This window comes from Aspergillus glaucus (genome assembly GCF_001890805.1).
Source record: "Aspergillus glaucus CBS 516.65 unplaced genomic scaffold ASPGLscaffold_4, whole genome shotgun sequence".
NCBI classification, from domain to species: domain Eukaryota; kingdom Fungi; phylum Ascomycota; class Eurotiomycetes; order Eurotiales; family Aspergillaceae; genus Aspergillus; species Aspergillus glaucus.
This window is the reverse complement of record NW_019170456.1, coordinates 355,550-368,003: the sequence shown is the minus strand read 5'-3', so window position 1 is coordinate 368,003 and position 12,454 is coordinate 355,550. Positions and strand designations below refer to the sequence as shown.

The following is a 12,454-nucleotide window of genomic DNA, read 5'->3' as shown; positions in this document are numbered from 1 at the left end:
CTTCATCGAGTAAACGATCAAAAGCTACTCGAATTTGATAGGCAGTTTTGACACCTTTTTGCCACGAACCTCTCTAGTCTCAGACCCACACTTCATATTTTCAACTATGAAGATGCGAGAAATCGGCTCATTGCCCTGCTTCGGAAGTGTTTGCCTGCCAAGGCCGTGATTTTTTTTTTTTTTTTTTTTTTTTTTTTTTTTGTTTTGTTTTTTGCCACCCTTCTTTTGCAGTTTTTTCTCTACAATCCTTTGTTTGCAATTCCTTTTTTCTGTCTATCTGGTGGCTTCATCCTTCTAATTTGTACGTTCTACGTTCTAGAAGGGAGTCTTGAGAGGAAAAGATTGATAAAAAGCAGCACACGGACGTTTAACAGGCGGCCATACCGGAAGGTGTTATGTAATATGGCTTTTAGGTCGGACTAACTTTGGTTCATACGCCTATAGTCCCATGGCAAAGGTTGGGCCGAACGAATCATAGTACACAGATATTTTCTAGGTCGTTTAGGGCTTATGTCCAATTTGTCCGTCTGAGACAGGTATGGGGCTACTCTTGGTCTTTGGTGAATCAGATATCCTTCCGAGCTTGCCATTATCTGATCTTCCCACTCACCAACCCACGTTCCATGCATGGATTTATTCCTGCGCGCTAGCTGTCAGGAGATTGGCGATGGCACTGTTCGGACATCTGCGAGAAATTTAAATAATTAAGGGCCCGGGGTCCATGGCTGATCTTTTTCTTTTCTTTTCTTTTCTTTTCTTTTTTAGCTGACACCCTCTTCTTTACTCGGTGAATATACGCATTTTATCCGGCGTTGAAAATGGGTATTCTGGAGTTTGCTCGAGGTTCTGAAAAGACCACGACCGAGGCTAATGTTTCAGGTAAGAATTCTCATTAATCTAAAGGAAATCCGGATAGTAATCTCGAAGTTTCAGAAAACAAGCCGGAGAGAAAGAGTTCAGAGGCACGCGATTCAGGAGATATCGACCCGCAGCCAGACCATGTTACAGAAAACGCCCATTTGGGTTTGCGAAAGGCCGAGGCTGTCGCGTTAGTATGGAGTAAAAAGGTTGTGTGGTGTACGTACGCCTGGTAAGACTTTCCACCGTCTTCTCATACCGGCCATGATCTAATACCATGGAATGAATGTCTAGGATTTGGGTATGTTTCTTCTTACTGGCGCTTCAGTCAGCTATCAGCATCATTGCCCAGCAAACAGCCTACTCTGGGTTTATGGCCGCACCAGCCATCAGTACGGCGAGTATCCTGGCCAGTATCATTGGTGGTGTGCTCAAGCTACCCGTTGGTAAAATTCTGAATATTTGGGGTCGAGCTGAAGGGCTGTGCGCCTCTTTGGTTATCTATCTCCTAGGTCTCATTATATTGGCATCATGCAACGGTCCCTCGTCATACGCGGCAGGCTATGTATTATATTGGGTTGGCTACGATGCCATTTACCTTATTCTGCAGGTTTTCATCGCCGATACATCTGGCCTGCGAAACAGAGCCTTCGCCTTCGCCTTTGCCAGTACTCCATTCATTTGTACAGCCTTTACTGGCTCATTGGCTGGGGAAAACTTCGTGAACAAGACCGGTGGGTGGCGCTGGGCCTATGGTGCCTTCTGCATTATCATGCCAGCTGTCTTCTTGCCTCTCGCTGCGGTGTTCAAGTTTCACGAGCGGAAGGGACAGAGATTGGGTCTTTACAAACATGTGCATAGTGGTCGTACTATCGTGCAGTCCATCGTGCATTATTTTCATGATTTTGATGGTGTGTATTCCATCTCGTGATAAAGTTATGAAAGTTTCCACATTAACATGTCTAGTCATTGGTGCCCTATTACTGATGGCTGGTTGGATTCTCATTCTTCTGCCCTTCAGCTTGGCATCCTACGGAAGAGCCGAGTACAAGAGTGCCACTTTCATTGCGATGTTTATCATTGGTTTCTTCACGCTCTTCCTATTCGCTGCCTGGGAGAAGTTCGTTGCTCGCGTGCACTTTGTTGATTATAAGCTGATCAAGAAGCGCACGGTGTTGGGTGCTTGTGTTCTCACCATTGTCACCAATTTCAGCTTCTACTGCTGGGATTTATATTTCCTCAACTTCTGCACTGTTGTGTTTGACCTTAGCCAAGGTATGGCTGGCTATATGACGCAGATCTACAATGTCGGCTCATGCTTCTGGGGTGTTGTGATCGGGCTCTGGATGCGCTTCACCAAGGAATTCAAATACACTTGCCTGTGTTTCGCAGCCCCCCTTTTGATCCTGGGAGCCGGTCTAATGATCAAGTTCCGTGGTGAGGGTGGTGATGACATCGGCTATGTTATCATGTGTCAGATCTTCATTGCTTTCGGGGGTGGTACATTGGTTATCGGCCAGGAGATGGCTGTCATGGCTGCATCTGACCGTGAAGGAGTCCCAATGATGCTGGCACTCATTGGTCTCTGCCAAAGCCTGGGCCTTGCCATTGGAGGCACTGTCCAGTCGGCCATCTACAACAACCTTTTTGTTGATGCACTGCGATCGAAACTGCCGGGTGACATGAAGTCTCAAGCCATGGAGATCTCTAATGCTGGTTATTCGGTTCAAAAAGAATACCCTTTGGGCTCCGACCAACGTAACGCCGTCAATTACGCCTGGGGATACAGCCAGAAGTACGGCTGCATTGCTGCCACAGCGATTCTGGTGCTCGCTCTTCCGAGCATTGCCATATGGAAAAACTACCGCTTAGACAAGAAGCAGAACAAGGGCACAGTGCTCTAAATCTTTCTTGGTTATGTGACACAAAGATATATTGTGGGTAATGTATATGTCCAGGTTCAACACTATGTGGGCAAGGAACGTGATCGGGAAAGTTCTGCTTGTAATCTTGTTATGCAATAAAAATGTAAAAATGAAAAGGTTAATAATATTTTGTTATAGACAGTGTACTTAAGACCTCGTGCTTTTCAATCTGTCCTTGCTGGAGAATCACCAATGTCGGTATGTCCTGACAGTATTTCTACTCTAGCCCATCCGCGGAATCCATTCTTTCTTTTTCTCTTCTTCGGACACCACTACACACCCATTGTCTGTTATCTTCGAAGATGAAGCTCCAATGGGCCTCAGGACTCCTTCTCGGGGCTGCTGTCAACTATGTTGACGCCTCCGCCTCCTCCCATCTTCCGAATTTTGCTACGGATTCGAAGGATATCGTTTTTCCCACAAAAAGTGCCATTGTCCCCGAGGAATACTGCTGGCAAGCAAAACCTCATGGGGGCAGCCGCCTCAACTCAACCAACTTCGTCGCGAATTGCTCTAGTGAGGAAAGCGCATCCACCAAGTGCGACAATGTATTTGACAGCCAGGTCGACACGTACTGGAGCAGCACCGCCAACACTGGAACGCAACATAACTCGATCATCATCGACCTGCGCTCGAAGCAGAATGTGAACGGCCTCAGCATACTGCCTATCATGCGTGATGACGCTCGTGGACAGATTGGCAAGCACGAGGTTTTCCTCAGCAAGAATGGATGCAATTGGACAAGAGTTGCATACGGACTCTGGGGGTGGAACAAGAGCATGAAGCTCGCTGTCTTCGAACCGTAAATTGCCCAATACGTGAAGCTCGTTGCTACGAGTGAAGCACCTCCCAGAAAATTTCCCGACACCAAGTACAAGAAAAAATGGACCAGGATCGTCGAAATCGCCATCTACGCCGCCGGGTACACTACCCCTGTCAACCCATCTATTGGTACTTGGGGCCCAACCCTCGATTTACCCATCGTTCCCGTGGCAGGTGCCCACGCGGCAGTAAACCATAATGACCACGGCAATATCATCCTTTGGTCGGCCTGGGCTGACGATCAATTCTTTGCTTCCCCCGGTAGCGCAACTTTCACGACAACATGGGATCCTGAGGACCTGGTCTTTGAAGGTCCCGATGAGCCCGAGCGTTTGGCCCCTGAATACAAACCTCCCGGAACCCAGTCTGTTGCCAATGATAGCTGGATAGTCGACGGGCAAGGATGGCAAAGTTAGCCTCCATGGCAAGGAATAGTGAGTAGTATCCATTCTTTCCTTTTGATCTTTTCCATCTTTCTCGATGAGCTTGAAGTATGCCTCATAACTAACCTTTGATTTCTTGTTATTCAGCTTTGGATTTGAAGATGAAATATCTCAGCCTCAGATCAAAGGCCTCGACTCCCCCCAAAAAGGTGACCAAAGCAGCATTCCCCCAGGGTAAGAAAGAACCAACCACCATTTGACAGCGAAGTTTGCTGGCGAGTTTTAAAGTTGGGTCATCACTGGCCTTGAGGGTGACAAAGCGGCACAACCAGCCTGGGCCACGGAAGGCAGTTTCCTTGTTTTCCGTGAGATTGAGGAGAAGGTCCCGGAGTTTAACAAGATATCATAATATCGTCTCGGTGTGCTGCACAACAAGGCTGATGTATCTGTCCAGCTTTGTGAAAGAGGTGCCCCAAAAGATGTCATCATTCAAAGATGGCACGGGTGAGAAGCTTGCGGCTTATTTGATGGGAAGATGGAAGAACGGTATGTTCATTATTATTTTCCATCGACAGACTTTTTATGTATCGGTAGTAAGGAGCTAACAGAAATGATCTTTTGCAGGCTCCCCGATTGAGCTAGACCCTAAAGGCGATAAGCCGGAACATATTTTTGCGAACAACTTTGATTTCGACCACAGACGTTCTAACGCGAAGAACACAAAGTGTCCTTTCGCCGCTCACATTCGCAAGATGCGTCCTAGAGCAGACCTCTACATTGACACAGATGACTCGGATGACTCGGACGACGAAGAAGTCATCGCCAACCAGCAAGTGATAAACTCCAACGCTATCATTCGTCGTAGTATCACCTTCGGTCCTGAAATTGATGAGACTGAAGAGAAGGAAAGGACAACGCACAGACGCGGCATCTATTTCCTCTGTTACCAGAGTTCCATTCGTAATGGATTCAACTTCCTGGTGACCCGTAAGTCTTTCCTTTCCCCCTCCCCCATATCCCAACAAACAAGGTCAACTAATAATGATCCTCTCTTTTTTCAAGGCTGGGCAAGCAACAAAGTCTTTCCTCCAAACACCAAACAAGGGTATCGACAAGCACATTCAGAGCCAGTTGGCAATGTTATAGCTGCCTATACCTAGACACGATCTGTCTCCGTGATTCAAGGCGAAAGTGCTTTCGTATAGGAGTTGACAGATCAGTCGTAGTAATAGGGCCTCGCTAACCTGATGTTCTCTTTTACCTCTGACGTGGCCATTGTTCCATAGGCCCCAGTCTTTAAAATCCATGTGTAGTAATTCATGGATCCGGCCGGGGGGGAGGGGGCATCTTAAATCATCACACCTCACGGCGAGTCTCCAATCGAATCAGGTTAGAAGTTAACATCGCTGTGCTGTCGCTATGCTCATTAATATCACCTTGTAGGTCCATTTTTGGTCTTTAATGGTTTAAGTAATTGCTGTGGGTATCGCAATCCTGAATAGCCACACCGGACGGTTATCTTGCATGCTGAGCCAATCTAGTTGAAGGTTCATATAGTCTCTTTCCTTCGAGCTCGTCATGGGCTTGACGCGAGTATCCCAAGTTGCTGAAACAAGAGTCCGATTTGCAGGTTTCTTCTTGCAAACAAATTCTCGCGCCTGTCTGGAGTAGTTGCTTGATGGTTATGTCGTCTATATAGACCAGAAAACATTCTCCAAGCTGTTGCCAAATTCTACTCCTCTTGGATCTCTGTGTAGACTGTGTGTAACGCAAAGACGATATAAACCAGTGTCTTGACCTGCATACTAATATCAGATAAATCTACAAGTTCCAATTTCTTGACATATGTCGGAATATATGTCAAGATAATGTCAATGCGTCCTTTAACAAGTTCGTCGGTCTTCTTGCTATGCTCGACGGCGATTTCGAAATCTCTCAAAAAGTCCACTAAATACTAAGAATCTACCTTTATGATAGTGAAGGAAAAGACTTTATCCAAGTACATGGGCTAAAGACAAGACTCACGATAGAGTGAAGGAGTATAGTCGCTCCATGCAAGCTTAAAAGAAGCCGGGGCATCACTGGTAAAGCCGTCGCCTGTCCAGGATTGCTTGGAGTAGTTTTCAGTTCTGGGAGTTCGTTTGCAGATTTTCTTCGCTTTTCCTTTGCTTGAGGGTTCGTATCCTCATAGATGGCTTTGAAACGTTAACACCAGCCCACAAGGCAGAGAAGGTCGAAGAATCGGGTCGTATGGTGGTATAGACTTCAGAGTGGAATACGTTCTCCACTGAACCAGCCTTGTTCCAGGCACCTCTGTTGCCATGCTGGCTACTTGGGTTGTGTTCATACATCGCATGCGTCTTTCAATGGTCCGAATGAGCTCTCAATTGTGTCGAGGTGCGTGTACGTTGGAAAAGCGCCGTCTATACAGACTGTATGATGGCCGATGGATGCGTCAGGAAGTGGCACGAACATATGACAAAATGTCTGTCTTCATTTAGCTGGTATATGCCATATCAACGCTATAGGAATGATCTGTCTAACAGGATTATGGATGAGTGTTTGGTTCTAGTAGGTCCCACGGCCAGATGAAGGGTACGGTGAATACGGACTAGAGCTGATCCCAAGGTACTCTCATCCACTTCTCCAAGTAAACTTTAGGTTTATCCTGAAGGATCTAGGTTCGGCATCTTCGGAGCATGGTGTACACCGTTATTTCTTGGTAGCGAAACCATATCATCCTGATTCGAATGCCTCTGCTATTCATGAATCCTGTCCTGGATCTTTGAAGTTCGGACAACAGAGAAGAAACAGACTCATTTGAATATAGTAGTATTGATTAAGTATTGTAGTACCAGAGATAGTAGTCCAGTATCGTACATCCCACCCATCCCAACCAGATAATTAGCGTCCGAAAGGAACCACAGCGAAGTCCACTGACAAAAGAAAACATCAAGTGTAGTCACATCGACCAGCACAAAATCCCGAATCCGACTCCGAGTCAACACCGAAAGAAAGCAGAGAAACTCCTCGCAAAAACAAAGGGCAAAAGCAGTAATGATACAGAATGCAATGTTTGCCGTGTTTGTCCTGTTTGTCCCAGCAAGGGGTCGGTCAGGTGACAGGGGGTGGATCATCCACTATTGCCAAAAGGGAATAGATCGGGATGATAGACCGGAGGATGCCAAACACGGCAGAAACTTAGGAAATGCAGAGAACACCAGGAATGAGAGAACACCGTGGACAAAGGGAAAAGCAAACAGAACAAACACCACCGGGACAAATACAATAGCGCCGTCATAAGGTATTAAAAAGGCGTGTGTGGGGAAAAAGACAAGACAAGACGAAGAGTCCAGGTCCGGGTCCAAGCGGAAAGCGGGAAAAATAATGCAGGATAATCCGGGGAAAGCTCGATGAAAGTTTGGAGTTTGAAAGCTTGCGTTGCGCGCGTGAATGATCAGGAGATGGCGGTGACTGGCTTCTCAATTCGAGCCCGGAATGAAGATGGAAAGTCGAGAAATGTTGATTGTCGGGTCGAGAAGTATGAGCTTTAAGCTCATTCGTCGATCGTCGCCTCACTTTTGGTCGAAGCCGCGCGGATATCACGATAGAGCGCGTTCCCCCCGTTTATCATCCCGTGTTATCATCCAGCAGCCGCAATTAATCTCGTATAGGTCGAGTTTGAAGTAGATAGATCCCGGCCGGCGGGATGCTGCTGGATGATTTGGACCGGACTAGGTTGCGCTGGGAGAGTTTACTTCCAGCGCTGCTTGTCCCAGTCCGAGGGTCTTGTCTCGTCATAGGTCTGACCACCTTGGTGGATGACGACGGGAGCTTTACGACCACCATTGGGACCTGAGATATAATTAGCATTGAAAGAGACCATTGGTAAAGAGAAGCGAGCGTACCCTGCATGACGACGACTTGGTCTGTACTGCCATTGCTGGCGAGGGTGGTGTTGGAGTCGTTGTTGGGCTTGGTAGGCATGGTGTATTAAGTATAAGATGTAATGGTAGTGGTGTAGTAGTAGAGTATAGCAGAGTATAGCAGAGTATAGCAGAGTAGTGATTGTGTTGTAGAGAGCTGGAGTGATTGAGTGAGATGAAGACGGGAGATGAGACGCCTTTTGTATCTGGCCGGAACAGTAGTGAATAGAAATAGAATAAGACCTAAACAGGCAAACTTCCAGGCCCAAACAAAGCCGCATACGAGTACACCATAGTGGATTAGCCTATCCCAAACTCAGGGACGTCACTCCATGATCCATCGGAGTATGTCTCCATATTCTTAGTGTCCTTCTGCAAAGACGATCATGGCTGTATTCGTAATACCGTATTGATGCCAGGGGTCACCACCCTCCTGGAAACGAGGCGACCAACCACGGCCCGTATTTCGTTACGTCTGGTATGCCAGTTACCGACTGGATCTCCAGGCACTCATTTCTTCTTTCAGGCGTCACCTGCTTCTTTTTTTAATTGACGATTGAGAGCGAATTCACTGCCACTTCGTGTCGCTCCCCTGGAACTGATGCCTGGCATAGCATACTTATCCCGCACTCTGACTGGTCTCCGGCATAATTCATTCAGGCTGCATCCAAGGCAGCCTTACCCTATCCTACCCAAGAATGATACATACAAAACAAACAATTATGGCGCAGCAATGAGGCTGATTGCCCTGATTGCCCCCTGTATTATTATTATGATCTATGGCTTATGACGATATACAATATTCTAGAAGGCGGGATTGAGGCTGGTGTCTCGCTTTCGTCATGTTTTGCCCCAGTAACTATTTAGTATATCCTCTCCTATACTACGCCGTACTATTGCTACGTACTATTATCGGACCGGTCCATCCCTTTGGTAACTTACATACAAAAATACCACAGGGACACCTCCAATAACATGCCGTGTCCCTGTAATACCATTACATTATTACACACCCGGGCTATTTTTAAAAAACGGGCTGGAATCATCCCATTTCAGTCAGTTGTTATGATTATGTGTACAACTCTGTACATACTCTGCTGCTCCGTGCCGATGGGATACCCCATAGTTACTCCCTATCGAATATTCCGTAGTCGTACTTTGTCCAATTCCATCATGAGATCCATACATAGTACATTACATGAAGCAGCCAGAGACAGGTCGAGACTAACGCCTAAAGTGGGTTCGTCCAGATCATACCTGTCGCATTCCGTGTTTCAATTGGGATAGCTTCATTTCCTGTACTTGTAACTATTGGATCCCATTCGAATTGTCTATCTACAGAGTAATATGCCTCATACATAGTACCGCGCCTTTGCCGAGATACAGCATAACGGTGCACGGCATACGGTGTGCAGTCAGGTCAGCAGTACTGTACGGCATCCTGTCCCTGTACATAGTACCTGTACCGTAGATCCTATCAATCCCTATCAGGTAATCCTCATACTTAGACCCCCGTACAGAGCACTCCGTAGCCATGGGGGTGGCTAGCTAACCCCGGAATCCGCGGGATACCACTAACTTATTCATAGATAGCACACTTACGAAGCATCCATCCCGCTATCCGCTATCACCAATAACCAAACGGAACACACCTCCGACCACCGTGCGACTCTCTCTACCCCGTACTAACGATCCATGGCAGAACTAAAAAAGAAGTCTAAATACTCCGTACACTCGTACTAAGCCGATCAAGCGTGCCCGGATCCCTGATCCACGGGGCAGAAGACAGCGGCAGCCAAAAGTCTCCCTGGCGCGCCTGGCTTTTGGTACTAATTGGCGGTCAAGTGCACAAAGTACTAGCGGTGAATGCCCGAGTCCCGCGTGATTGATTTGCGGGGTTTAGACTAGTTATCGAGGACAGACAGACAGGATGCAAAAAAGGGCTGATTGATAGTGGGTTTAATAGATTGGTATTGGTATTGGTATTGGTGCTTGTAGGGGTGTATGTATTGTATGTTCTAGAATGTGGGTGATCGTGGTGCATATGGGGTACAGATGGTACACCGTATGGAGGGGAGGGATTATGGAGTACTCCATACGGAGAACGGAGTACATGGTATCTAGCCTTGTGAAACGGTAGGGAAAGATAACGGTGGGATTATTATATCAAATCATAATGAGTTATTCATAGCCTTGTGGATTGTCTGTCCAGTTTAGGTCTTCATCTATATTAAACAAGGGGTCCAGAATGTATACAGAGTACAGTCCATAGCCAATGGGTACACCATGGTCTATAGGGAGCAGAGCAATCAATAATATGGAACCCATAGTGAGCAATACTCATAGATCTATAGCAAATGAAGATATCCGTGTTAGAGATCAACCCCGTAGTGTCAAATCGTTAACGGATACAGCGACCATTTTATTTCGTAGACGTTTCTAGCATCGACCTTTTAATTTTGTTTTTAATGCGGTATTACTGTGAGTCTAGTCCCCAATTGAAGATAAAGGCTCGGTTCCAGATAACCGACCTTCCAGAAAGCCGTAGCGAAGCAGTACTTTGATCGTCATACCGAGATATATATCCCATAATATAGACCGTGACACGACAATGTAGCAATACCAGGGAATGGCCTTGGCGTCGTTTCATGGACCCTGACGTTGAGGCAAGTTGTACTGGGTATCTCGTTAACATATGCTCAAGCAATGTAAAGACTCATCTTTCTATGCCTGGTCGCTGGTCGTCGCACATTGGAAGAAGTACATCAGGCGATCGGCACTATTCCATTAGAGGCTAGAACTCGTGCCCAAAGTACCGTCTAGGCGCCATACAAAGTACAGACAATCACTATTCGTACAAGTAGCATGCCATGCTGTCAATCAAATATCTAAACGCCAGGTCATAAATTTCATAAACCGCCACAAACGCCATAGATACCCCATTAAACCGTATGCATAAGTCATCATAATCCCGAACTCCCATTCCCATTCCCATTGGGCGCCCGATTCATCCGTTCCTGCCATCCATTCATCATCGTCCGTCGAATCCCCAACGTTTTTCTTGGCTGCTGTACCATCGACATCGTAGTTGTGTGGAACGTGGTCGCTGGTCGTACGCCGTTCGCTGCGCCTGGGTTGCTTTGTGCTTCGTTGGTCCCTTGGTTTGTCTGGGTCTCGTTCTCTTCTTGAGACGTTGCCTTTCTTCGGATTGGTTTCCCCGTTGGCATTGAGGGTGTGGAGAGCCACGTGTAATTGTTTGGATCGGATGGTTCAAGCGCTGGACGTGGTGGTTGGAGGGTTTGCGCTTGTGGGAGGCGACGAGGCGGGAGTTGCGATGGGAGGACGCTTCTGAACGCTGGATTTGATGCAGTTTGTTGTCCAACTGGGTTCCTGGGAGGAGGTTGCGATGATTGCGGCGATGCTTTGGGTTTGGATGAAGGCTGTCCGAAAAAGCTCGATATAGTCCCTTGTGAAAGACCAGGTTTGCGACTTGCCGCGCTGGGCTTGGCTTTATCGGTAGCCTCGCTTGTCTTTGACTCTTGCTCTGCTGCAGTTGACGTCGCTATATACTCTCGAGCCGTAGAAAACCCAGATGACATCGTGGTTGGCACGGAAAAGCTGGAAGTATTGCCCATCGTAAACCCAGTCATGTACGTAGTCGTCGCGTTACCTGAGCCCTGGTCGTATCTTCGTCTCTTGGGACAAGGTTCTTCGCCCGCGATAGAGCCATCCCACTTAGTGACAAGGTTCGGATGCTCCTTGCCTTCTGCTGTCCATCGATCGTCGAGCGTGGATGGGATTTCCGTTCGTGCCTTGAGCATGTCTGCAGAAGCCGGTCGCGGCCGACGTAGGATATCCGCAATCATATAAACAGCGTGCTCCCGAAAACTCGGACCGGTAGGGCGAAAACGCGTCTCAATGATTTTTGATGGAATAAAGCTCGTTGGAGATGTTTCTGATTCCTCGCCATTTCTTGAAATGCGAAGAGGAACACTCAAATAAAGGAGCGCCTGCGCTCTGGTCATGGCCACGTAAAGCAATCGCCTTTCTTCATCCTGGTCTTCTGCTCGCGAGTGAGGAATTACCCCGTTGTATACCGCCGGCAAAAACACAACCGGCCATTCTAAACCTTTTGCTGCGTGGATTGTAGAAATGGTGACCTTTTCATCTGGCTGCTGTTCCCCTTCCTGTTCGTTCTCGTTATTCTGTGGAAGGACTTCGGTTGATAAGGCTACATTCGCCAAGAAGTGAGACAATGCATCCTCGCCGGGATGAGCCTGTTGTTGCTCGACGCCCTCAATTGAAGGGAGGTTTCCTTCTTCCTCTTCTTCTTCGTTTGGACTTGGTACGTCGCTTGCTTGGTTCAACAATTCCTCAACGTTGGCCCATCGGTTCTCTTCGTTCTGGCCGTGCGTCGCTGTAAGATAGTCGCGAAAAGAAATCTTCTTTATTATGAAATCAAGGAGCTTCCTTGGTGCAGTACCATCGGCACATTCCTGCAGTTTCTGTCGGGAGGACTCAATGATGCCGACAAATGATG

General features: G+C 47.3%; 3 protein-coding genes across 3 annotated transcripts; 2 read left to right on the top strand and 1 right to left on the bottom strand.

Moving 5' to 3' along the window:
- Positions 1–818: 818 nt before the first annotated feature.
- On the top strand, positions 819–2,850 carry ASPGLDRAFT_55527 (uncharacterized protein; the record flags this gene model as incomplete). Its single annotated transcript, XM_022548140.1, has 4 exons — positions 819–879; positions 934–1,090; positions 1,153–1,769; positions 1,825–2,850. The coding sequence occupies 4 exons, from the start codon at positions 819–821 to the stop codon at positions 2,760–2,762; spliced, it is 1,773 nt and encodes a 590-aa protein (XP_022403711.1). The 3' UTR covers positions 2,763–2,850.
- A 235-nt stretch (positions 2,851–3,085) lies between these two features.
- Positions 3,086–5,134, top strand: ASPGLDRAFT_32757 (uncharacterized protein; the record flags this gene model as incomplete). Its single annotated transcript, XM_022544217.1, has 7 exons — positions 3,086–3,585; positions 3,676–4,016; positions 4,150–4,222; positions 4,277–4,378; positions 4,443–4,534; positions 4,613–4,975; positions 5,061–5,134. 7 exons carry the CDS (start codon positions 3,086–3,088, stop codon positions 5,132–5,134), a joined length of 1,545 nt encoding a protein of 514 aa, XP_022403710.1.
- Positions 5,135–7,742: 2,608 nt separating this feature from the next.
- On the bottom strand, positions 7,743–7,975 carry ASPGLDRAFT_119374 (uncharacterized protein; the record flags this gene model as incomplete). The annotated part of the gene is made up of 2 exons (XM_022540041.1): positions 7,743–7,843; positions 7,897–7,975. The coding sequence occupies 2 exons, from the start codon at positions 7,973–7,975 to the stop codon at positions 7,743–7,745; spliced, it is 180 nt and encodes a 59-aa protein (XP_022403709.1).
- Positions 7,976–12,454: the final 4,479 nt, after the last annotated feature.